The sequence below is a fragment of the Dipodomys ordii genome, unplaced genomic scaffold (genome assembly GCF_000151885.1).
Source record: "Dipodomys ordii isolate 6190 unplaced genomic scaffold, Dord_2.0 Scaffold27, whole genome shotgun sequence".
NCBI classification, from domain to species: domain Eukaryota; kingdom Metazoa; phylum Chordata; class Mammalia; order Rodentia; family Heteromyidae; genus Dipodomys; species Dipodomys ordii.
The window spans coordinates 11736551-11763515 of record NW_012267243.1 but is presented as its reverse complement, the minus strand read 5'-3'; the positions used below and the strand labels follow the sequence as shown (position 1 = coordinate 11763515).

General features: G+C 44.0%; 1 protein-coding gene across 1 annotated transcript in view; it reads right to left on the bottom strand.

The window, feature by feature from the left end:
• Nucleotides 1–277: 277 nt before the first annotated feature.
• Nucleotides 278–26965, bottom strand: part of March3 (membrane-associated ring finger (C3HC4) 3, E3 ubiquitin protein ligase) — a 152258-nt gene continuing 125570 nt past the window's right edge. The window contains exons 4-5 of the mRNA XM_013015584.1: nt 9305–9514; nt 278–1219 (exon numbers count right to left, since the gene is read on the bottom strand). Of these exons, the coding sequence (XP_012871038.1) occupies nt 1061–1219; nt 9305–9514 (369 nt within the window). The 3' untranslated portion in view covers nt 278–1060. The remainder of the gene's footprint in view (nt 1220–9304; nt 9515–26965) is intronic.

Here is a 26965-nt window from a genome sequence, read left to right as displayed (position 1 = left end):
AGTAGCTATGTTTACAAACATGAGTTTTATTTTATTTTTTTGGCACACCCACTTGTCAAGTCAAAAATTTAATAAAGCAATGGGGATGCTAATTGATATGCAAAACCAGTCTCAGGTTCCTAGAAAAGTCTAATGATTCTCCAGTTCATTAGGAGTGCAGAATTAAGACAGGCACAAAAGAGGTGGGAGTGAACACCAGCCTTTCTTTTTCTTTTTAAAACCTACATTGGGAAACTTCACAAGTTTTATGATTAAGAAAAGAAAGTGTTGCAATCAGTGTCTTTCACACACTGGATATTTATTATTAGAAAATAGTTTCTATCAGCTGTCAGTACCAAACAAATTGCAAGGAGCTTGCTTCTCAACATATTGTTTTTCCTTCCTTAATGATATTTAAATAAACAGCTCACAGGCGCATGGAAAGTTACCACACTCCCTTTCCCTTTAAAAACGGAATAACTGAATGAAGTTTAGTACAAAACACCCTTTCAGTATGACTTGTTCCGCAGTCATTTTGATCTCTCCTTGAGTAAGAGACACGAAAAAGACCACTCAGGCTATCAAATAACCCCAAAAGAACCCACAGTAGAAACCGGGGAACAGAAAACTCACCCAAACAAAACCCCCTCCAAACCAAGAAACCAGTTTTTACATTGGTTTTTTGATTTTGATTATCATCTAAGTTATATATATATATATTTATATTTATATATATTTGAAATAGTAATAAAAAAGGAAGAATTTAATTGCATCTTTTGAGCGAGACAACCTTCCTCCTAGGTTAAAGAGGTGTTCAGAAAATTCCATACAGTATCTGCTAAATAAACATGTTTGGCAGCTTAGCAAGTATCATACCAGTGCAGCATCCATGATTTGAAGTCAAAAGCATTTGCTTTCTTCGGGCAGAGGAGGCTGTTGCTTGGGCAATGTGTGGACATGGCTCTGGTGTTCTTAGACCCTTAGGTTAAGGACAGGCCTGAGTGTAGCTCAGTGCATGGCCCCAGTGCAGAATCTTCCAATCTCCAAACAACGAATCAACCAAGCAGTCGCACAAAAACCATCAAACAATGGTCTCCTTTGAGTTCCTCTTGACTGAATGTAGGCCCAGCAAGGACTGCTGGTTGGAGGGTATGTTGACAGACTTTGGAATGAGGAGAATCACCCTCTGATTGGTCCGACGCCATTCATTATATAGCCGACAGTGGTACCTAAATGACACCTGGGGGAGGGAAAGGTAAGAGAAGGTATATAGGTAGAAGGTAGGTAGACGTTTAACCAATCCAAGAACTAAGTGCATCACACGTTGAGTAGCTCCTGAGAGCTGGCAGCACTGAGGCCTATGGCAGCCCAGGACAGGTTAGCCTGGTGGCTTCCTTCGCTCCTCCACACACTGGGCACTGTGAGGATATCAACAGGAATGTAAGGTTCTTTCTGAGCTTCAATTTGATTTTGGGCTGGTGATGCTTGGGCTTCAGTGGTAGAGCACCAGTTGAGCAAGCATGAGGTCCCGAGTTCGAACCCCAGTGCAAAATCAGCATGGCTGATCAGACAGCAGGACAGAAGAGCGCCACGGGCAGCCCGTGTCCAGCTGCATGAGCTGGACAAGGGGCCGGCCTGCCCTCCAGGTTCCTCTCAGTGAGGGAGACAGATGCTCGAGCTCTATGTACTTCCATACTTCCACACACTGCCCTAGGACACAGGGATATCTTTGTAGTGTTTCAGGCAAGCAGCACATGTGTAATGTGGTAGCCCCAGGTGTGCAAGCAGGTGTGCACCTCTACTTGTTTTTCTCTCTTGAAGCCCTGGAAGCGTCTCAAGAGCAGGACTGGTGCTTATTGTATTCATCTTTGCACACCCATCACCTGGCTCAGTATCAGACACTAAATCAGACACAGCTGCTCTTTCTTACTGGGTGAATGAAAGCAAAAAATCATTGGGAAAAATAATGATCTTACTAGGTGCTGGTGGCTCGTAGCTATAATTTTAGCTACTCAGGAAGCTGAGGTCTGAGTCAAGCTCCAAAGCCAGCCCAAACAGACAAGTATGAGAGACTTTTATCTCCAATTACCTGGCAAAAGCTGCAGGTAGAGGCATGGTTCAAGTCATAGAGCACCAGCCATGAGCAACAAAGCGGAGAGCTTGAGGCCCTGAGTTCAAGGCCCCAGTAATGCCCCTCCTTCCCCCAAATCTTATGCTTTTCTCATTGTAACACTGCTTCAAATTTGGCCTTCTTACATATTTGCTTACAGTGATCAATTGCTTGCAGTGATCAATTATGATCAATTGTAATATAACTCCACCCCAAAAGATTTGATTTTATAGAAAACCCGAGAATGAGAAACTTGAACCTGTTTGTTTGGGAGGCTAGTATAAATTGATGGCTTGCCTAGAAAATTCAGTGTACAGTTTTGAAGATGAATTTTAAAGACCGGGGAGCAGGGCTGGGGGCCGTGGCTCACATCTGCAATCTAGCTTCTCAGGATGCTGAGACCTGGAGGATCATTGTCCAAGGCCAGCCTGGGCAGAAAAGTCTACTAGGCTCCATCTCCAAAATAACCAGCAAAAAGCTGGGCTGGAGCCATGGTTTCAGTGATAGAATGCCAGCGGAGCAATTCAGGAGGCCCTGAATTTGAACCCCAGTGCAACTCCTCAAAAAAAAAAAAAAGAAAAGAAAAGAAAGAAATCCGTGTGAGTGTTTCTAATTAGATGCCCTGGTCGGTACTATGAAGCCAGGAGCCTGTGAGCTCAAGGTGACAACCCAGTTTTAGGCTGTTTAATTGTCTTGGGGGTAGGTGGGTTGTCTAGACTCCAGGTAGGAACCATGGGAGTCAGGGAGTAGGCTGATCCCATAGTTTTGAACTTAGTCTTTCTGGAAGTAAAGGAGAGTCAGCGGGCCATAATCAGAAAGGGATTATTAGCCTCCCTGGCAGGATGGTGAAATTCAGGGCCACTCGAATTTCTGAGGCGAGGGAGCACATGCCATAGGCCAAGTGCCAGAGACATTTGGGTGGAAATATAAGCTTTTAAACCCCATGCAGATGCGCTTTCTCTGAAAGGCCCTGAACATGCCAAAATGGACCTGTTTGTTTTTCTCTTTTTCAAAGCTTAATTCTCTCCCATCTATTTGGTCCCACGGCTGCTTGGTGCTACAAGGTCTGAGCCCAGGGCCGATGGCTGGGAAGAGTAAAACACGGGTTGGTGCTAAGGAAGAACTGGCCATGTAAGAGCTCTGGAGCCGGGCAGAGCTGCAGGAAAGCCGGATGGCGAAATCAAGAGTTCCTTCCCCACAGTGCTGAAGAGCTGCGCACACCAAGCTTCAGTAATTCCAGAAGAAGCTAAGGCGCCTGAAGGCAGCTGCCTACAGGCTCCAGAGCCATGTGCTCTGGGCTGGTACCCTCCTCATCCTCCACCTAGTGCCCACCTCCTTTTGAGGGTACAAGATACACCGTGATAGTCCAGATAACATACATAAAGAACTCAGCACACGACCCTGCAGGTGTCAGTCGGTCCAGCCTGCTGTCTTTCATATGTTAAATATGGAAAGGAGGAAGAAAAAGAAGATAGTTTTGTGACACTCTTGATAAATAGGAAAATGAAAGGGGGCTGGGTACTGTAGGGAGTGGGGGGAGAGAGGAAGAGAGGGAGAGAGGGAGAGGGGGAGATAGAGAGAGAGAGAGAGAGAGAAATTGCCTAGTTGTCAGTGTGGTCATGAACTGGCTTCATGCTGAGTCTCCTGGGAGCTTGTTAGAATATCAAGAACGTGCCCCCCCCCCCCCAGACCTTAGGAATCAGAGTGCTTCCTAACAAGATCCCAGGTGCTTGCAATGAGCATTCAAGCTGAAGAAGCGCCACTTTCTGGAACACGGGTGTCAAAGACTTAGCAGAGCTCCCTGTCCCTGGGCCAGGAAATCAAAATTTAAAAAGGAAAAAAAAAAGGAAAAATAAAGAAAAGAAAAGAACCCATTTGTGCAGACAGATGAGTGCGCACTAAGCCGTTTTAATTGCTGCTAACCACTACTGTCTTTTAGAAGAAAGCATCTTCTGAAGATGACTCCTTTGCAGGGAAAATAAAGGAAGAGCCACAGGCTGAGAGAGAGAGCACGGGTCTGAAGCAGCCCCAGGTGAATGCCTGCCCTGTCTCTAAATATTCCAAGACAATCCCCCGCCCAGCACTTTGTTATCACAGAAAAAAGGAGGCTTAATTTAGAGATATAAAGAGGCAGTGCAGAAATGACAACATAAACCCAAAACACATCATAACAATAATGTTAGGAGCCAAATTTTGAGGCTTTAATAAAGAAGAGGGCAGGAAGAAAGGGTATCTGGCCATTAGTAAAAAAAGGAAAAGAAATACCTTCCCTCTGGAGCTCACTCTGCAATCCCAGCTACTTAGAAAGTGGAGATTGAAGCCGGGCGCTGGTGGCTCACACCTGTAATCCTAGCTACTCAGGAGGCTGAGATCTGAGGATCACGGTTCAAAGCCAGCCCGGGCAAGAGAGACCGTGAGACTCCTATCTCCAATAAACCACCAGAAAACCGGAAGTGGCGCTGTAGCTCAAGTGGTAGAGTGCTCGCCTTGAGCTGAAGAGCTGAGGGACAGCGCCCAGGCCCAGAGTTCAAGCCCCACGGCCGACCAAAAAAAAAAAAAAAAGTGGAGATTGAGAGGATTAGTGTTCAAGGCCAACCTAGGGAAAAAAATGGATGAGGACCCCCCCCCCCCACAAAAAGCCAGGTGTAGTGGTGTGTATCTGTAATCCTAGCTACGCAGGAGGATCAGGCAAACACTGGTGACTATGAGAAAAATAACCACAGCAAAAAAGGGCAGGAAGCATGGTTCAAGTGGTTGAGTACCATAAACAAGGTGTGAGGCCCTGAGTTCCAATTCTAGTATTACAAAGAAACAAAAGCAAAAATATCCCAGCCTTTATGGGCTGGATTTCCCGAAGTATATTCATTTACTCACCTGAAGAACCTTAGCCAACTTTCTATCCTGGGTGAGGTTTGTTTACAATGAGTTGTAATCACATGAGCAGGGGTGAGGGGTGGGGGGTGGAAGGAGGAGAGGAGGAAAATGTTAGTGCCCACCTCTCCCATTAGGGAGCTGACCCAGGCTGTGGCGAATAAAGTTTTGCTGTGACTTGCAGCGGACCGCTTTCTCTCTGGAAGTCATGGTGTGACTTAAATGCAGCGGTGCAGTCTGGACTTCCGTTTGCTTAGTCACCTTCCTGCCATGAACCTAGCTCACTCATCTCCTACGCAGCCCAGAAGAGAAGAGGGCTGTGAACGGGAGAGCGGCCACGGAAATCCAGCATTCTACTGCAGCTCCTTTAAATAAGCATTTATAGTTGTTATTACTACTACTACTACAACTACTACTACTACCCATCCTAGAGCTTGAACTTAGGGTTCTCATGTTCCTGCTTAGCTTTTTCAGTCAAGGCTGGTGTTCTACCACTTGAGCCAGATTCCACTTAGGGATTTTGGTTGGTCAATTGGAGTTAAGAGTCTTGTGGACCTTTCTGCTCAGGTTGGCTTTGAACTATGATTTTCAGATCTCAGCCTCTTCAGTAGCTAGCATTTAGGCATGAGCCACCAGTGTCTGATTTACAACAAGAATCTTCTTTTTGTGCATATGTGCCGGCCTGGGAACTGTCTCTGCGTGTTTTTCCCCTCAAGGCTAGTACTCTACTATTTGAGCCATTGCACCACTTCTGTTTTTTTTTTTTTTTTGGCCAGTCCTGGGCTTGAACTCTGGGCCTAGGTGCTGTCCCTGAGCTCCTTTTGCTCAAGGCTAGCACTCTCCCACTTGAGCCACAATACTGCTTCTAACCTTTTCTGTGATTAATTGGAGATAAGAGTCTTGTGGACTTTCCTGCCTGGGCTGGCTTCAAACTATGTTCTGGTTGTGAGCTGGCTTCGAGCTCAGATCTCAGTCTTCTTAGCTAAGATTATAGGCATGAGCCACCGGTGCACGGCCTTTCCTGCCTAGGCTGGCTTTGAGCTTGCAATGTTCAGATCTCAGCCTTCTGAGTAGCTAGGCTTCTACTGTAGCCAGTGGCACATGGCTACAGCCAGAATTTAAATGACCAATCCATGTGCCTGGGTGTCATCTTTGAGGCACGGTCATTCCTTTACAGGTACCGTGCTGGGCACTGGCTATGTGGTGTTGAACCCACAACCCCCAGTTCACTCCGTGCCTTCGGCTACTGCCCACTCAGCTTCTGGCCAGCGCTGAGCGTCCCAGAGGAGAACCGTGATGTTTCTGGTATCTTTCCTGTGGGTGACAGCTTGGCTTTCCTGGATTCCAGGCATACCTCTGAACACAGCAGACTGGGTAGGGTGAAGGGTGGTGGGCAGGGTCCCTGAGTTTGGTCAAGTGGGGCCCTGGTGGCCACGTGAGCTGGGAGAAGGCTTAAAGCTACCGAGACCAAGTGTGCTTGCCCACCCTCCTCACAGCACGCACGGCTTCCAGGCCCTTCCAGAAAGCTCCTCTGAGGAGCTGGCCTGGGAGTGAAACAGTGTTTGTTTTTCTGAGACATTTTCACAGCAAATTCTCCTTAAGCTTGACAGCTTGTTTACAATGGGTTCCTGCCGTAGGGCAGTTTCCAAGTGCTGTCAGTCCTGACTTACGGCGCTTGCCACCGCTGCTCAGTGCAGCATTTATCTGAGAAGGAGTTCTTTTCCGTATTCAATAACCTATTCCTGAGCGGGTGCCAAGCACGTTCTTCTCATCAGTCAGAGGGGAGAAATGTCTTTCTTTCCTGCCTGTACTTTTGCTTTTTGTGAGGGTCTGGGAAGTGGGTGTTAGGAAGCCACAGGAAGATGAGTCTGGACACACGCTGGGCTAGGCTCTGGGATGTATATTCTCAGATGTCATCCATCAAATCTTCCCAGTAACCACTGACCTGTGGTTATCAATGATTTCCTCCAAGTACCAGAGGAAGACGGAAAGTTACAGCCAATGCTGGGAGCTCACACCTGTGATCCTAGCTACTCAGGTGGCAGAGATCTAAGGATTACAGTTGGAAGCCAGCCTAGGCTGATACATACAGGTAGCTCTTAATCACCAAAAAAGCTAGACCTAGAAGTGTGGCTTAAGCAGAAGAGTATTAGCCTTGAGCAGAAAAGCTAAGCAAGAGCACAAAGATTTGAGTTCAAGCCTCAGTACTGGAATAAAGAAAAAATGACCAAAAGAAGGAAAGGAAGAAGAGAAAGATATGACTATTAGTATGCCAGAGCTTGGGTTAAACATGTTGCCTGTAGATTCTAAAATGCTGTAGTGGCCGTTGGAGTCCTGTAAGAAACGAACCGTACCAGCCTATTACAGTCAAGTCTGGTCTGCTTCCCACCCAAACCTTTCTTTCACCTGAGATGATGATGTAGTAGGAGAATCCATTTCTCTGAAAGCTGTCTTTCTATTTCTTTTCCTCCTCCTCACCACTCCCAGTTCTTTCTTGTTAGATAAATGTATACTTGGCTAAACAGGTTTGCGTGAAAACCTTAAATTGAGTCTGAAAGCCCAGTTTGTGGGTTTCCTCTCAAACCATCCTTCATCATAAGGACTCTTCCAAGGAAAATCATAGACTAGGAAATATCTATATATGGTAAAACGGATGTTTCATGATGAGTTTCCAAGTACTTTGCTGGGTGCTCTTTCCCGACAGTCTCACCACTCTGGGGGGAATGCACTGTGAGTGCCATCACCACTTCACCAATAAAGACCTGGAGGTCAGAGGGGCCAAATGACTTTCCAAGGTGGTGTAGACAACACGTAGTTAGACTATTTCATTTCTGTGGTGTGTGTGTGCATGCGTGCCTGTACCAGTCTGAACCCAAGATATTTCTTAGCTTTCTTGCTCACAACTGGTTTTCTATCATCTGAGCCATGCCTCCAATCTATCATTTTGCTGATTTAATTGCAGCTGGAATTTTGTGGACTTTTCTGTCCAGGCTGGCTCTGAACTTCGACCTTCTAGGTCTTGGTGTCCCAAGTAGCTAGGATTACAGGTGAGATTCACCAGTTCCGGGAGAGAATATTTAATTTCTTATTTCTAACCCTTCTCTCTTCACAATAGAAACATGCGGGTCAACTTCATTGCTTGCTTCACAATGGAACAGGACATACTTTGCAAGTGTGGACATTTTTAAAGGAAGCACTGACAGTTATGTTCGTCTGGGAGCAGAATGTCTACACTGATCACAACATATGGCAATGCTCTAGCATTAGAACACAGTCAGCTTTCTAAAGCTCAAGTCAGGACCCTGTCCCTGAGACGGAAATACTCCCTCCCCCTTTATTGCCAGAGCCCTCTCCCAGGAGGGAAGGGACAGAGCTGGCAGAGTCACATGATGGAAGCAAATAGGAAGGGGAGTATGAGTACCAGAGCTTCCGCATGCCGACTCTTGTGCTATGGGGAAGCTTTAGACAGGAAATACCTACTGCTTAACAACAGTGCTCTGTTGCTCAGAGTAGAAGCCAACATGGCAGAAGAGTACTGCCAGGAAGCCACGGGCCTGGCTTCTGGATGTATTGTAGAAGACAGCGATACCTTTCCCTGCCATCCCAAGGGGAAGCATCAGGAAGCCAGAGCAATGGTTTGCACTTTGTGTGTGCTGCCACTGGTGCCACAGCAAACATTTTGCTGTATGAAGTTAGAAGGATAAAAAAGAAAAGAGAGAAATGTTGAAACATTCTTCCTGGTACAGAGGCAACACTTATTGGGAAATGTCTTTTCTTTGGTGGCAGCTTCTCTGTTGGATAAATTAGTGCTTTTATGGGCAACATACTCAAAATTCCAACACACAGAATAATCATCAGGGAAAGTGCAACGCCAGGTTCACTGAAGACTTAAGCTGGGCTAGACGGAAGACAAAAATAACCATCCGGAAGGGTTCTTGACACCTGCAGGCAGTGGCCACAGAGACCAAGCGCATCGTTCATAACATTCTACAATCCCAGCGGAAGTGAAGAGCATATGCAAGAGATCTCCATGCCTTAGAACAGATGAGTTCTAGTCTAGCAGTGAGAAAGGGTGAAGGTGTGTGTCTTTGATTGGTGATGCTTTTTAAGTTGACGTGTTCCCACTACGATTGGTGGTGCTTTTTAATTTGATGTTTTCCCCCTACAGTTCAGACAGACAGACAGTCACACACATACACCACCCTCATATACTTCCATGCCAGCATCTGAAGCTCTGTTTTCGGCTGGGCAGGAGAGAGGGCTACAGGTAAGAGGGAAGACCACGCCGTTGTGAGGCCACCAGCTGCCGTTGGCCTGAAGCCCAGGCCCTCAGGCCATACTTACTAGTGTCCAAAAGAGGTAAATGGTGAAGAGTGCCACAGTGAGTGCAATCAGTCCCACGGCTTCGAGCCGACTACTGAAGTGCAGGTGGTCCACAGCACCCCGCAGGCACAGCCAGCCCGAGATGGTGGCCAGAGGGGTGATAAATAAGAAGCACACCATGTCTCCAAACAGAGTCCGCTTCTCGTGCTGGGGGCCGGGATTTCTGAGCCACTGCCAGAAAAGAGACAAAGAAAAGTAAGGGAGAAGGTTAAATACCAGTGTGGGGCAGACACGGTGTCTGTGACGTCAGAATCAGCAGAGCAGCACCTCGATCCTGTTCCCACACCATGAAGAGGCATCCAGGGCTCATTCCCAGGCCCCTGCCTCTGAATAATAATGCTTGTGATCATCACAACGACACTTTACAATGTCCTTCTGAAGACAACCTGCCTTTTGTGAAAATCATCCAATGGCGAGCCTCCTATTCTGAATCATAATGACCGCACATGAAGGTAGAGAGGATGTGGCTCTTGAAGGTGATAGAATTTGGACCAGTGCCCCTTACAGGTCTCTAGGTAAAGGCTTGGTCCCCAGGGTGGGTGTATGGGGAGGTGCTATGAGCCTTCAAGAAGGGGGCTAAGAGGGTTGAGCTGAGGTTGCTGGGACCCTGGCTCAAGATGTGACCTCTTACTCTGATACGTATTCCTGCCATGACATGCCAGTCATCAGTCCAATGGAGCTGCTGACTTTGGCCTTGAACTTTCAGAACCGTCAGCCTATGTGAAACTTTTCTTTGTATATTAAATGCCTCAGGTATTTTGTTTCAGTCATGTGAAGGTAGCAACTGAGGTATGTAGGAGAAGTTTAGTTATGTGACCCTAGGAATGCATGCAGAGATTTAGCCCAGCAGGTCTAGTTGCTCAGATCTGGCACATTTTCAGCAAAGGTCTGTTATTAGGACTGGCTCTGGACTGGTTCCTTTGAAAAGAGGTCATGGGACACTAGCTGAAAAATGAACTAAAATAAAGAAGACTGAGGATGTGGCTCAAATGATCCTAGCAAGTGCCAGGCCCTGAGTTTAACCCCCAGTGTCATCTGTCTGTCTGTCTGTCTGTCTGCCTGCCTGTCTGCCTGCCTGTCTGTCTGACCTGGATACCAAGACAATGTGTGTACACATTTCCATGAATTGTGGCTATATGCATGAGACTGCACTGGAAAAGGATACTGGGAAGCTAAGCAGCCTTGGCTCTGCACCTTCTCCTTATGCGACATAAATAACAAGGCTTCTGAGTCTCTGGGAGTCCTTCCCATGACCCACAAAGCCTGAGGATGGTCTTGGGGACTGTCAACACAGAGTGAGATTCCTGACTTCATAGATTCAGTAACTCCCTTTGCTTGGCCTTGAAGACCCTGGTCCCCTTCACTTAGGATCACTTCATCACCAACCCCAGAAAGGACCAGGAAAATCCATGCTTCCTGGAAGATTAAAATGGAAACTTTACGGTTAAAAGATGGGGAAAGGCTGGGGCTGGGAAGGTGGCTCAGTGGTAGAGCGCTTGCCTTGCATGCCTGAGGCCCTGGGTTCGATTCCTCAGCACCACATAAGCAAAAAGAAAAAAGCTGGAAGTGGCGCTGTGGCTCAAGTGGTAGAGCACTAGCCTTGAGCTGAAGAGCTGAGGGACAGCGCCCAGGTCCAGAGTTCAGGCCCCACGACCGGCCCCCCTCCCCCCAAAAAAAAAGATGAGGAAAGGAGACAGAGATACTGTCCTTCCACTTGGGTAACCAATGGATAGCTGCTGAAATGTTTCTTTTAGGGTATTCTATGAGGGATCTCAATGTAATCCCATGCTTACACACCAATGCCAGGGGTCACTGGTAAGGAGGCTGGTGGATTTTCTTAGATCAGCATGAAAACTGGAGCCCAAGCAAATGACATTCCACCTCACTGGCTGAGGAGTTCCAAGTGGGAGAGAGGCCAAACACCAATGATGGGGTATGATGGGGTAACCTTGGTAGACTCTTTTTTTTTTTTTTTTTTTTGGTGCTGATTCTGGGGCTTGAATTCAGGGCCTGGGAGTTGACTCTGAGCTTCTTTTTGTGCAAGGCTAGTGCTCTGCCACTTGAGCCACAGCTCCAGTTCTGGCTCTTTTGTGTAATTTGGTAGAGATATGGGTCTCCCAGGGTTTCCTGCTTGGACTGGCTTTGACCCACAATCTACTGATCTCAGCCTCCTGAGTAGCTAGGAGTACAGGTGTGAGCCACCGGCACCCAGCTGGACTCTGCTTTTGTCTTGTCCTTACCAGTAAGAGTGGAACATATACCCAGCAGTGCTGTTTGCTAAACAGGAGTGCTGTGACTATGAAGGAGATGCCCCAAATGGTCTGCTCAGTGTATCTTAGCCTAAAGCCCTTGGTGGGAAGAGAATCCTTATGGGATGATAAGAGTGAGTGAGGATGACTGAAAAAGAAGGGAAGGAAGTGTCTCGCTTGAGGGTAGAGAGAAACAGAAGAGGTAGAAAGAGCAAGCAAGTTGAAGGTGTGGCAGAGGCTAACTATGTGAGCAGAAGAGTTTGAGGGAGGCTTTCTTGGGTATTTGCCTCTGTCCCTAAGGCACCAGCTTGCAGGATAAAGACCTTAAAAATGGGCTGAAGCAGTCTCTTCAATACTTGGTGTTGGGTAAACTGGACGCCCATGTAGAGAAGACAAACATTAGATCCCTGTCAATATCAACTCAAAATAGATCAGACCTGAAACTACTACAAGACAGAGTAGGAAAAACATTAGAACCTATTAGCATAGGCAGGAACTTTCTAAAGAGAATCCCAGAGGCACAGCAAATTGGAGAGAGACTTGACATATGGGATTACTGGGGTTTCTGCCCAGCAAAGGACATAGTTACTAAACTAAATGGATAGCCAACAGACCATGAGAAGATCTCTACAAGTTATACACCTGACAAGGGCCTAATATCCACATATACAAGGAACTCAAGAAACGAATTCCCTCCCTTCAAATTAATAATCCAATCTAATGGGCAAAGGAGTTAGAGACTTCTTGGAAGTAAAAGTAGGAATGGTCAACAAACACATAGGAAGTGCTCAACATCCCCCACCATAAAGGGAATGCACATCAAAACAACACTGAGGTTCCATCGCACCCAGTAAGAATGGCCAGCATGGAGATTTCAGACAAAAACAAATGCTGTTGGGGATGCAGGGAAAGGGAACCCTATTGTGCTGCTGTGGTATAAACTGGTACAACCACTCTGGAAGGAGGTTTAGAGATTCCTCAAAAAAACTAAACATAGGCTAGGTGCTGGTGGCTCATGCCTATAATCCTAGCTACTCAGGAGACCGAGATCTGAGACTCATGGTTTGAAACCAGCCCAGGCAGGAAAGTCTGTGAGACTCTTATCTCCAATGAACCACCAGAAAAACAGAAGTGGTGCTGTGGCTCCACTAGAATGCTAGCCTTGTGTGAAAGAGCTCAGGGACAGCGCCCAGGTCTTGACTTTAAGCCCCATGACTGACAAAAAAACAAACAAAAACAAAAACAAAAAATCCCCTAAAAATAGTACTAATCTACGATCCAGTGATGCCACTCTTGGACATCTGCCTAGAGTATTGCAAGTCAGGATACTGTAAAGACAGTTGTACATCCATGTTCATTGCCATACTATTCATAATAGCCAAGTATAGAAATAGCCCAGATGCCCTATGAGTAAGAAAATGTGGTACCTATATTCAATGGAATTTTACTCATCCATTTGAAAGAATAATATTTTGTCATTTGCAGGGAAATGAATGGCTATAGAACAAATCATGGTAAGTGAAGTAAGCCAGGCTAAGAGACATAAATGGTGCATAGTTTCTCTCAATATGTGGAAGCTAAATATAAAATACAAACATGCATGATAATATGTACAAGGATCAATGCATTAGTCACAAGCAAACTGATTAAAAGATGGCATAGACTGGGGAGGAATCCAAAGGTGTAACTCCTCTGAACACCTACCATACTGTTTCTAAAAATGAATACCAGGAAGTGGAAACGTGTTCTGGAGGAGGGCAAAGAAGTAGGGAGGCGCAGGAATGGAGGGAGGAAGGGTGAGCCAGTGCAGTCATTTTATTCAATACGTAACCTGAGGGTGGAGTCAAGAGGAGGTGAATAGGGGGAGGATGAAGGAAGCGGGGGTATTCACCAAGAGCCATAGCACTTATATGGAATTGTATGATTTATGGAATTGTAACTCCTTTGTGTAACTACTTAATATTAATTAAAAAATGAGCTGAATACTGAAAGAAGTCAATCTCAGCTCAAAAGTGGACATAAATAAAAACATTCAGACTTAGGAAAGGGGAAACTCATTTGTGAATATAAATGCACCATTATAATTAAATATAAATTAATATACTTTTTATTATAATATTATAAATATTATATAAATATTATAAATAATATTTAATATAAAAGGCCAAATGATCAAGTGCAATATATTAGCCTGGCCATCTTAGACCTCTCAATAACTTCAAAGAAGCTCAAAGCATTAGCATTAACATTTCCTTGCCTAAATATTAGGAAGATCACTATGACAATAGAGAACAGAAATAGGTTATTATTATCCCAATTACTCAGCAAGGGTAAATGATTGCTCCAGGTGATTTAGAGGCTGAACTGAGAAGAGGGTCAAGATCTTATTACTCTGTGTGTGTGTGTGTGTGTGTGTGTGTGTGTGCAAGCATATATGTGTGCACCAGTACTGGGACTTGAATTCAAGGCAGGGCACTGTTCGTTAGCTTTTTTTGTTCAAGGCTAGTGCCCTACCATTTGAGTTCTACTTCCAGCTCTTTGGTGGTTAATTGGAGATAAGAGTCTCATGGAAAGCCCGGTGCCGGTGGCTCACACCTGTAATCCTAGTTACACAGGAGGCTGAAATCTGAGGATCACGGTTCAAAGCCAGCCCGGGCAGAAAAGTGCGTGAGACTCTTATCTCCAATTAACCACTAGAAAACCGGAAGTGGTGCTGTGACTCAAGCAGGAGAGTGCTCATCTTGAGCTGAAGAGTGCAGGGATAGCGCCCAAGCCCAGAGTTCAAGACCCACCACCACCAAAAAAAAAAAAAAAAAGAGTCTCATGGACTTGGCTGCCTAAGCTGGCTTCAAACCTCCTTCCTAAGATCTCAGACTCCCGAGTACACTAGGGTTACAGGCCTGAGCCACTGGCATCCTCTAGGGTCTGTCTACTCTTATTTTCACATGTTAGTAGTGAAATATTTGAAAATTAAAATTGTAAGACAACAGGTAGATAACATACTTGTCTATGTAGTTCTATGTGCATAGCTAACTTTCTGGACTGTAATTCCCCTTGCTTTTGCTTAAGAATTCTACACCTATTTTATTAAAACTAATTTATTACTTTATTTATCTCTGTGGTTGTTGACATTGCCTAATGCAATAATTCAGAGTTGGAAGGCGGTAATTACAAATCAGTATTTACTCTGATGTAAAACAAATGCACAGGGCCTGGGGTGTAGCTCAGTGGTAGACTGAATGAATTCTATGCATGACGCCCTGGTTCAATCCTCAGCACTCCCATTAAAATAACTTCATAAAGAGCAAAATAAACATGCAAAATAGAAATACTTGTTTCCAGTTTCATCTTTTTAAAAATTTTTTTTGCTAGTCCTAGGGTTGAACTTGGCCTGTGTGCTGTCCCTGAGCTTTTTCAGCTCGAGAATAATCTTCTACCACTTGAGCCACAGCTCCACTCTGGCTCTTTGGATGATTCATTGGAGATGAGTCTTATAGACTCTCCGCTTAGGCTGGCTTTGTACCATGATCCTCAGATCTCAGCCTTCTGAGTAGCTAGGATTACAGCTATTCACCAGATATTGGTGAATACCTGGATCAGTTCATCCTTTTAAATTATAATGTGATCTTCTGAGGATTTCCCAGGCTGCTTTATATATCCACAGTCACCCCCCTGCCTACATTCTACCTTATTAACAATATTTTGGGGAGGCTAAGACTCTTGGTGTTGTTTGTATTTAGGTAGGGCTCCCTCAGTACTATTATGTAAACTCTATTTTCTTTCAAACTTCAAGTGTTGCTTATCTCTCAGACAAATGCAGGCCTCTGGGCAAGAACATCCCTGGTCATCTACCACCAAGAGACAAAATTTGCCCTGAGCCAATGAAGGGCCACTGCCAAAATACCTAAACACATTCAGAAAGGGTGTTTACTTAAGTACAGAAAATCTGATTATAGTTCAAATTCCCTACAATATGGAACAGCCTAAATAAATTATGCAACTGACTTAAAATAGAATACCATAGAGTAATTTCAGGTAATCCTGTACATTTTCTATTTATCAAACATGATATATTGCTGAACAGCAAAAAGAAATTCTGGACAGAATGTATTCTATGGTTCCCGTATAGGTAGTCTATAATAACACAGACAGAGAAATTGACATTTATAAATATAGCATATTTATGTAGGCAAAGACTAGATGGACACCTGGCAAAACAATGGCTTGTTTTGGTAGGAAAATTATGAGTGGTTCTTTTTTTTGGCAGGGGGGGGGTCCGGTCATGGGGCCTGAACTCTGGGACTGGGCGCTGTCCCTCAGCTCTTCAGCTCAAGGCTAATGCTCTACCACTTGAGCCACAGCACCACTTCCAGCTTTTATCTTTTTGCTTATGTGGTGCTGAGGAATCGAACCCAGGGCCTCATGCATGCAAGGCAAGCGCTCTACCATTGAGGACACCTTCCCAGCCCAAGAGTGGTTCTTAAAGTGTTTTGTGTGGATCTTTCTTTTTTTCTAAAGTGGGCATGGATCATTTGTAAAAATAAGTGAATAAACAGTGTAGATAACACACCTACCATATACACACATGTGCACACAAACATACACACTGGTGTCTAGCTACTATAAGAGCAAACGGCGGCAGTAAAAACACTTCTCAAAGGGTCACTGAGGCAAGCTCAGTACCGGGAGCTTGGAGTTTATCTTACTGAATTCATCTCGTGGAGTCTTCTCAACAATCCTGTGAATTCTCATTTCATAGGTTCGGATACTGGGGAGCAGAAAGTTTGCTAAACTAAGGCAAGAGAGCAAGTGGGGGCAGTTAGAGGTGCGTCTCAATCCAGTCGTCTTCTGTTCCTTTCCTTCCATATTAACCTTTGCCTTTTGAATGAGCTTGTGATTGTGAGAGAGTGCATGCTCATGTGTGTGCTAGCCTTTTGTGTTTTCACGTAGGTGCTCTCTTCTTGGAGCTGAATGTTTCTTTGGAGGGCCAGGGTGTTTTCATGATAATTTTACAACATTTTGTTAGGCTGCTGCTCTATTGTATGATAATTCTTTTACCTAAGAAATGAGGTCCAATTTCTGGGCATTTGATCTTAGATACATTATCAAGCATTGTACCCTATTTCATAACAGACAAAAGGTTGATCTCCTCAATTACTGTTCTATTATATGGCTAACTCATGTATGTTTTGACTCTGTCATCAGTTACACGCATCACACATTGTGAACACTATATGTCTTTTGTGGTGGTGCCTCATTCAAGTGACCAGTGAAAGTAAGGAAGGGCAGGTGCAGCAAAAGGCAGCCTTGTCTGTGTGTGCATCTTCCTACTGACCCTCACTGGTACAGCAGTTCTAATACAGTGCCTATCATGTACGGCAATAGCTTGTCTTTCTTAACCCTTCCTATTTGCTAAGCATTATCTTGTGTGTGTATGGCGGGGGGGGGGGGAGCTGGATGCAGGGCCTCGGCACTGTCCCTGAGCTTTCTTTTTGCTCAAGGCAGAGGCTCTACCACTTGAACCACAGCTCCACTTTCCACTATTTGCTGGTAAAGTGAAGATAAGAGTATGGATTTTCCAGCATGGGTTAGTGTGAAACGGTGATCCTCAAATCTCCATCTTCTGAGTAGCTAGGATTACAGGCATGAGCTACCAGCACCTGGCTCCAAGCATTATCTTGTAGAATGTTATAACTTATTCATGCTTTCTTTTTTAAAGTTAACTTTACTGTAGAGGTGATATACAGAGGGGTTACATTTATATTCATCAGGTAATAAGTACATTTCCTTTCAAACAGTGTCATCTGTTTCCTTCATTCTCTCCCATTCCCTCCCTCCCATCTCCACCCAGGAGTTGTATAGTTCACTTTCGTCAATGTGTTCATGCTTTCTTAACAACCACTGAAAGGGCTATCATTATTAACAATACTTATAGCTAGGGAAAAGGAGGCACAGGGAAGGCAACTCATTTGTAAAAGACTGCTCTTGGCTTTGGTCTGGGTAATGTGGCTCCAAAACTGGTATTGCTAACCAGTGTACTCCTTCCTTCCTTCCTTCCTTCCTTCCTTCCTTCCTTCCTTCCTTCCTTCCTTCCCTCTCTCCCTCTTTCATTTCTTTCTTTCCTTCTTCTGTTCATGCCTGACCTGATACTGAAATTCAGGACCTGAGCACTGTCCCTTAGCTTTTTTTTATTTTTTTTAATTCAAGGCTGATGCTCTACCAACTGAACCACAGCTCTACTTCCCACTTTTTGCTGGTTCATATAAGTCTATAGACTTTCTTGCTTGGGCTAGCTTCAAACTGTGATCCCCAGATCTTAGCTTCATAAACAGCTAGGCTTACAGGCATGAGCCACCAGTGTCTGGCTTATATTATTTTTAATAGAACATGGCAGAGGCTGGGTGGTGGTGGGGGTGTGGAAAAGATAACTATATCTTAACAGTTCTCACCAGTACAAGAAAGGATATTTACTTACTGAAGTTCCTTCAGTGTGAGATACCAATTAATTCATCCTGCCACATCTGGATATTGTTTGCAGCAAAAATACCACTATTGGAGAGCTATTGGCTTAATCTTAGTCCTCAGCTTATACTTGGTGGTTAAGTAGTCTATTTTAGAAACCAAGGCCAGTAATTGAGAAGTGTTCCCCTGGCAGTCCTACCTATGGGGCTGCCAGGGGCTCTGTGGCAGATAGGGGGTATCCTTCCTGCTTCTTGTTCTCTGGTTCCATCAAAAACACGAAGTAGACAAAGAGCATGCTGTTGAAATTCCCAGTAGTGACCTGTCTATTTTTCTGTGACTTATTCCTAACCACCAGGTTGATCTATTCTTGGAAAAAAGTTCAACCAACAACACACTAAGGAGAAACTCCACTGTAATTAGTGTGGGGCTGAGACAGAGGAGGGAATGAAGTAGCAGACTGCCACCCATGATACCATGACTGGACATGAGCAGCCCTTGTGGCTTTATCTGTGGGTTTGATTTAATTACAGCATCAATATGTTAAATCGCTGACTAGAAGGTAGGAGCACAAGGGTGTGATGCTGCAGGACATTAGCTTCTGTCTTCCTGACTCTGAGTTAATTGGCTTTAGTCCACAGGCCAATTGTCCACCAGAACCAGACTGCACTCTTTTGGCTTAATAATTCTCCTTGACCATACTCTTCCCATGCAGCTCCTTATTGAGAAACCATTACAAGAATGAAAGAAATGGATAGGAGGGAAATCATGTCAAATTTTGGAACTGGAATTAAAGCAAGTTCTCACAATATTGACTCACCTGACTTTCTCTGAGCGCCTTTGCTTACTCTGATGGCCAGCAGAGTTATTAACCAACCATTTGCCTTATTTGAGATGAGTCTTATTCTGGAAGCCTAGAATATTCTGCACTGAATTGACTCACTTGTCTGTGGAGATGGAATGTGGAAGGGGAAGGGTAATGATCAGGGGGTGACAGGTTCTTAGTATAACAGCTTGTGTGTGTGTGTGTGTGTGTGTGTGTGTGTGTGTGTGTGTATGTGTGTGTGGGGGGCCTTGAATCGTGACCTGGGTGCTGTCCCTGAGGTTTTTTTTTTTTTTTTTTTGGTTAACCGTAGCACTCTATCACTTGAGCCAAAGCTCTACTTTTGTCTTTTGGGTGGTTAATTGGAAATAAGAGTCTCATGATCTTTCCTGCCCTGATCTCAGCCTCCTGAACAGCTAGGATGTTCGTATGATTTAAAACTGAAATGAAATCCATGCTTCTCAGAGAACAAAGTCAAACAAACGCCCATCTGTCTTTAAGTGTCTGAATGCTGCATTCTGCCTGTGAGTCTCTGAGGTGCTGGAGCCACACAGGACCCTTACCAGAGGACTGACTATGTCTTGATGTCTCCCCAAGTTTCCAGATGTAATATTCAATACCACAACGTACAGAGAAATAGAAATTTCTAACTCCATTTGTCTAACACAGAACCACCCCTACCAATCCTTTATTTCTAATTCTTCTCCCTATCAGCCAATGCCTCTCTCCTTGGTGCTTGGCCATCCTGTTTCCTTTCGCTGTCCGCAGGCTTTCAGCGAGTCCTCCTGGGACTGCCTCCAACTACTTCCACAGCTACCACTCCAGTCTGGCTCACCATCATCTCTTGTCTGGAGGCAACAGCCTCTCTGTTCCCACTCTGGTCACCCTACAGTCTAGTCTCCAAACAACTGACAGAGCCAACTTGCAGAAATATAAAGCAAATCATGTTGCTTTCTTGGCTCTAAATTCTCCCATGTATAGAATGAAGCCCAATCTCTTTGGAAATAAAGGGCCTGACTTCATCCCTTCCCTCCTCTGAGTGGGTCTCCTAATAGCTGCCCCTTTATTTTCAGTGTTTACAAACGAAGGCTGTCTCCTCAACATGTAAGTCTCAGCTCAAAGACTCCTTTTCACTGAAAATGTCCCTTACCCCTGTGAGCATTCCCCAGCTGCATTTTGTGCAGGGTGTAGACTACTTTCAGAAAGGATGCCACTTCTGTTTTTGTGTCCCTGTACGGCTACCCGGTTCAAGGAAAGCTGCTTGATGCGGGGACTTTGTTCTTCATTCTTCTGTGCTTTGACCTAAGCACAGAGCTGGAACACAGTGGACGCTCAATCAAAATAATCACACGACTGAGTTGCCCGTAGGCTTGACCAGGAATGATCTTACAGTATTAGTTAGACTAATTAAATGGACTAGGAAGCAGAAATTGTGCTGGTGTGTGAACACTAGGTTGTCAAGTTCATTGCTTTTAGCCTAGACTTAGAGCCAAGAACTAGATCTATGCATTGTTGCTACAAGATGAAAAACGTGTAGCTTCTATTCAAGCTCTTTTGCCAAGGTAAAAATGACCGTGGAACATTATTTATTCTTCTGTAGGTCATGAAATAACATGAGACATCGAGCAGATTATTCAAGGACTTTTGTACTAGTTTAGATACAATTACTTTTTTTTTCCTAGAAGAAAATCACCTTGAAATATTTGAGAAGTATATACAATACCAAATGTCCACTTTAAAAATCACACAAATCTGGTTTAACAAAAATTTTATATTGAATACCTATCATGTGCCAGAGAGTTTCATGAAATTTAATAATACCAGGTGGTGGTTTCATTACGAGTTTGAAACAGGATGTTAAGGCTCAGTGTGGTTAAGGCTCAGTGTGGTTAAGTTACTTCTTCAAGGTCATGTGGTGGAGGAGCCAGTGTTTGAAACTTTCTGCCTAAGACTTTTTTTTCCTTTTCTTTTTTGTTAAAAAGTATGTTAAATGTTTAAAGGGTTTCATCATGGTGTCTCACACATGCATATACCAAACTTTAGACTGTTTGATCGTAGGACTATGCATACACACATGTGTGTGTACAGACAATACCATATGTGCATACATACATACACATATGGTCTAGTGTCCATATCAGCTTAATAGTCTTTCAGCAATTTTCCTTTAGCATGCTTTCGCACTGAAATCTTGACCTGAATATGTGTGTGTGTGTGTGTGTGTGTATGGGGCTTAAATTTTTTTTTTCACTTAAGACTGGCATTCTACTATTTGAGCCACAGATCCACTTCCAGCTTTTTTTCTGGCTAATTGGCACTAAGAGTCTCATGGGCTTTCTTCTGTGTTTTTCAGATTTCAGCCTCTTGAATAGGTGGGATGGATTTATAGGCATGAACCATCAGCGCTTGGCCTTGATCCTGATTTTTATCTACTCCCATGGAGGATGAAGTTGGAGAAGCAGCACTGGGCAGGGGATACGGCCCAGGCTTGGAAGCAGGGGACAGGACACAGCTTGTAGTTTCCCCAAGGCAGTGTGGCTTTTATCTCACTGCATGTGAAAGTGGGAGTCCCCCTGGATGGAGTAGGGAAGGTATAACTTTGAACAGAGTGGTGAAGGACTCCCTGATTGTCAGAGCAGCACTACAGAACGATTAAGTTCCAGCTTCAGTTCAGAACAGCAGCATCCACTAAAAGTATGAGATCATCTGTCAGGCAACCTCCTCTGAGCTCCAGGCTGTGTCTCCAGAGGCTTACTTGATGTCTCCCATGTGGACAACAAACAGCTTAAACTTTACAAGGCCCAAATGGAACACTGGATCCACCACCTGCCACCCCCAACTCTCCAATAAACCTCGTCCTCTGTCAGACTGAGCCACATTAGCATGTAGCAACCAATATTATTTCTGCCAGTCCTGGGCACTGTCCCTGAGCTTCTTTTGCTCAAGGCTAGCAATATTATCACTTGAGTCACAGCACCACTTCTGTATATGTGGTACTGAGGAATCAAACCCAGGGCTTCATGCATGCCAGGGAAGCACTCTCCCACTAAGCCAAATCGGTGGTTCTTTAAATCAGTGTGGTTCCATCTTCATTTCTCTGTTGACCTATTCCTCTACCCCCGCTGCCCATCTATCAGCAATTCCTTTCATATTCCAAGGTGCCTTCTATTTCTCTACTTTTCTCTATTTCTTTCTTCTCTATTTCTCTCTTTCTCTCTCTCTCTCTCTTTCGGACCCAGTCTTACTAGTAGTTCAGGGTGGTCTAGGATTCTCTCTGTAACTCAGGTTGGCCTCAGAAACACATATTCATATTTCTGGTTGTCTCAGCCCCCTAAAGGCTCAGGGTACAGGTGTATGCTATCACGCCCCATGTTTTAGGCATCACTGCTTCCCAAGTCCCTCACGTCTTTCCTCTGAACACTCTCCTCACTTTTTTCTCTTTCATTCCTGTCCATTTCTATAAAGCAGCACAATCATACCACTTTTCTTTCCTAAAATCCCACATTGTCTACAGAGCTCTGCACCATGTGGCCTTAGGTATTTTTGGTACCTTGTGAATCCACAGACCTCTAATGGATCCATGGGAAAATTCACAGGATATACAGGCTATGTGAGTTTGGATGGAGGGGATAACATCTTAAAAAATTTTTTTTGTTGTTGTTGTTTGTGGAGCTTGAACTCTGGGCCCGGGCGCTGTCCCTGAGATTTTCACCTCAAGGCAAGCACTGTACCACTTGAGCCACAGCGTTTTCTGGTGGTTAACTGGAGTTAAGGGTCTCATGGATTTTCCTGCCTGGGCTGGCTTTGAATTGTGATCCTCAGATCTCAGCCTCCTGAGTAGATAGGATGACAGGCCACAAATGCCCAGCATAAATAAATTCTTTTTAGTTGAAGGTGATCACTCCGTTATGTTATATAGGTAGTCTCAGTGGCATGAGCAGTATCTGTGACTGTCATCAACAGAAAAATCACAGACACTTTAGAGTATAGTATGACTGCTGCTGATATTTTGAATATTGCCACTTCAATGGTAATTATTAGATCTACTTTAGAATGATGGGCTAATAAAGAAGCACTTACATTCTATATTGCAACTTTGTCTTTTAATGTAATTCACTTCATTTGTATTTTTTTGGGGGGGTCAGCTGTGGGGCTTGAAATCTGGGTCTGGGCACTGTCCCTGAGTTCTTCAGCTCAAGGGCAAACCACTCAACCACTCGAGCCACAGCACCACTTCTGGTTTTCTGGTGGCTAACTGGAGATAAGGATCTCATGGACTTTCTTGCCTGCGCTGGCTTTGAACCTCAACCCTCAGATCTCAGCTTCCTGAGTAGCTAGAATTACAGAAGTGAGCCACCAGTGCCCGGCTTCCTTTGCATTCTTATGTATTTTTTAAAATGCAATAAAAAAACCTAGGGCTTCCACAGAGCTCCAGAGGATCCACAACAGAAAGGTTGAGCATCTCAAGTCCAGCTCCTGGATTCTCATGCTCTCTGGGCAGTGTTTCTTCCTGTTTCATTAATACCAAACCAGTTCCTGTCTTCGGCCTAAGGGGTGGCTGACCCTTTGCCCAGATGCCTTCATGCATGCCTGGCTCCTTCTCATTCATGGTTTATATCTCCACTCACCACCGTTCTTCAGTGGGGCCTTCCCAAACCTCCATACACATCCTCACCCAGGCATCCAGTACCCTTGGAGCTTGAAGCCAGCTTTGCTTTACTTTCTTGTTTATCCTATGCCTTTCTTCTGAGCAGGTAAGCTCTCTTACAACATGACATTCATCTGGCCTGTCCACAGCTACATCCCAGTTCCTAAAATATCTATGCTTCGTAAATATTAGCTGAAGGAGTAAACAAATTCTTTCAAACCATAGAACTGCTTTGGGCAGAATTTAGATAAATATAACAGAGCTACCGACATACAGAAGATGATTCACCCAGAATCTTCTCATCTAGTTCACTACAGTACATTTTGCTCTGTGCACGTTCGTAGGAGTTGCTCTGGCATTCACAGCTGGGATTTGGCTGAATTGTAAGTCATATTCAAGGACATTCAGGAGATTTGTGACACTCCCTGGAGAAAGTAGGCCAATAAGCTAATTAATGGGTTATAAGGTGCCATAAATTTTATATTTGTGTCTGGGACATTTTAGTTTGGCCCTTGTGCTACATTCTCCTCCTCTTCCTCCTCGTTCTCTTCTTCCTCCTCTCCTCTTCGTCTTCTTCCTCCTCCTCCTCCTTCTCTTCCCCCTCCACCTCGTCCTCCGCCTCCCCCTCCTCTTCCTCTCCCCCTCCCCCTTCCTCCTTTTTTGACATAGAGCTTTGCTATATAAGTCAGGCTGGCCTGCAACTTGTGATCCTCTAAACTCTTCCTCCTTCCTGTCTGTATAAGTGAGCTCCATTACAACCAGCGGCCACACACATTTATACTAATGGTTCCAAAATTCCCAAAGATAAGATTAGTAGCATAGCAGGATCAGATAAAAAAATTATGTTCAGTTGCAACTTCAGATATAAGCAAAACATGAATCATCTCAAATTATTTTATATCATCTGAAGTATAAGAAGATACTGTAGAATTACATGGCATATGTATCAATGTAAAGCCAGACACATAAGAGGACATAAACAATCAAACCATTAAGAGAGGATGGAGAACAAGAAAATACAATTTCCAGAAGAAATAGCTAATAAGATACACAGTACCAAAAACTGAAATTATTTACTTTGGAAATAATTGATTCATACTGTGTCATTTAAAAAAATTAATGATGCAGTCTCCCTATGTAGTCCAGGCTGGCCTTGAACTTGTGATCCTCCTTTCTCAGCCTCCTGAATGCTAGAATCACAGGTATGATCCATACCAAATCCAACTGGTGTAGTATTTTATTTTTTGGCATACTGAGATTTGAACTCAGTGCCTCATGCTTGCCAGACAGGCACTCAGGCACTGTACTATTGTGTGGTACTTTAGAAACTCAGCCTCCATTTCTCTAATACTTTCTTTGCTTTTCCTTGGCTCTCATTGCCCTCTGGATTGTAAGGTTGACAGTACTAATGCCCTCTCTGCTCCCCTGTTGTTAGATTCCAGCTGTCTATGCTTTTGAATAATTACTTCCCACAGAAGCAAACATTAAGGGGTGAAGGTACCAGGATCGTATAGAAATAAGAGCCTAAACTGGAATATAGGAGAAAGAGGAGAATTCAATGCTCTGTTGTCCAAAAATGACATAGGTATTTAGGAGGAACTGGCTAACCTTGCTGGCATTAGACACGTCCTAGCCTACAATGGGGTTGGAACCGCCCAAAGGTTCACTTGAGGGGAGCAGGGAAGGGGAAGGGAAAAGGAAGGGAAGGGAAGGGAAAGGAAAGAGAAAGGAAGATCGTGAATTGTGAGCATGATGGTACCTTATTTTCCTTGAATTTCAAAGAAAGCCGATCATCATAGAAGAAATTTGGAATACGTATGCATTTCAATGTTCACAATGTCTAAGCTGCTCATTACTTTTAAGATTTCAGATGTGCCTTTCACTCACGTCACCAAATCTAGATTAAAGAGTTCTCACTTTGTGTCCATCCCTTTACCTTCAATGGGCCCCTGGACTTCTTGGATATCCTTACTCTGAGACTCAGAGCAAGGCAAAAAGCATTGTTCTGGAATATTTTCCTATGGTGTCTTGGGATACTCTTTGATCCAGTCTAAATTGTCAAGTTTTGATGAATTTGAGAAGATTTGATTGCCTTCTGAGAACCACCATTTCTGCTTAGCCCCTAACCACCCCCAAAATTAAAAAGAACGAAAGTAGGGCACAAAATGTGAGATTAAAAAGATGAAATCTAGGATAGAGTATTGTAGAATAAGAACATAACTAAATTACTAGGCTTAAAGGGAAAAAAGGAATCATACTGAGCAAGGCTGGCAAAGGTTTAGATAATATAAAAAAAATCAATGTACCAATGATTTCCACAAAATAGGAGAGTAAAAAGTAAACAGGCTTCCATCATTTGAACTGTGACAGGGAGAAAGTCAAGTTCCGAGAGGGGCGGAAACCACTGGTCTCCAGCACCAGTTTCCTAATTTTTAAAATGCTCTTTTTATGAACAGTAGGGCATTAAAGTGTCCAAAACAGTGGTACAGTTAAGGCCTCAGGAAATGACAACCAGTAGGAACAGGAAAGGAGGGGAGGGTATGTGAAACAAATAAGAGGAATCATAAACTTTATAAAAGGTATAGCTAAAGCAAGGAACGCTAAGATAAATTTCCTATAAAATCTAGGCCTGACCTTGCAAATGCTATGCTATGTCAAATAAGCCATTCATATGAAATCGCTGAACAGGTAAACTGATAGAGATTGAAAATAGATTAGTGGTTGCTCAGGCTGGGTACAGGGCAGGGATGGAAGACTTCAGAATGGAGGCTGAGGTATGTGAAGATTCTTTTTGAGGTGATATAAATGATCTAAAGTCGATTTTGTTGATGGTTATAGAACCATAAACTAAGTGCTACTGAATCAGTTCATACTAAATGGAGAATAATTGTATGTGAGTTATAGCTTGATAAAAGGCTGAGGGGTGTGGTAGAACATCCCAAGTGGTAGAACACCTATTTAGCAAGTAAGAGGTACAGAATTCAAAACCCCAGTATCTCCACCCCTCATATCTCAATAACTCTGTTTAAAAATGCTGAGACTAGGGGCTGGGAATGTGGCTCAGTGGTAGAGTGCTTGCCTTGCATGCATGAGGCCCTGGGTTTAATTCCTCAGCACTACATAAATAGAAAAAACAGAAGTGGAGCTGTGGTTCAAGTGGTAGACGCTAGCCTTGAGCTGAAGAGCTCAGGGATGGCACACAGACCCAGAGTTCAGGCCCCACAAAGGCCAAAAAAACATAAGGAATGGCTCAAGTGACAAAGAGTGTTTGCTAGTAAACATAAACCAGAGTTCAATCCTCACAACCACAAAAAATAAAAAGGAATAAAAATTAGACTAGAATATTCGTTGTTAAAAACATCTGAAGTTCCTACAATAAATTTCCCTAAAGAAACCTTTCATTTTGCATAAATTCCATTATATGCATTAGGCTATATTTTTAT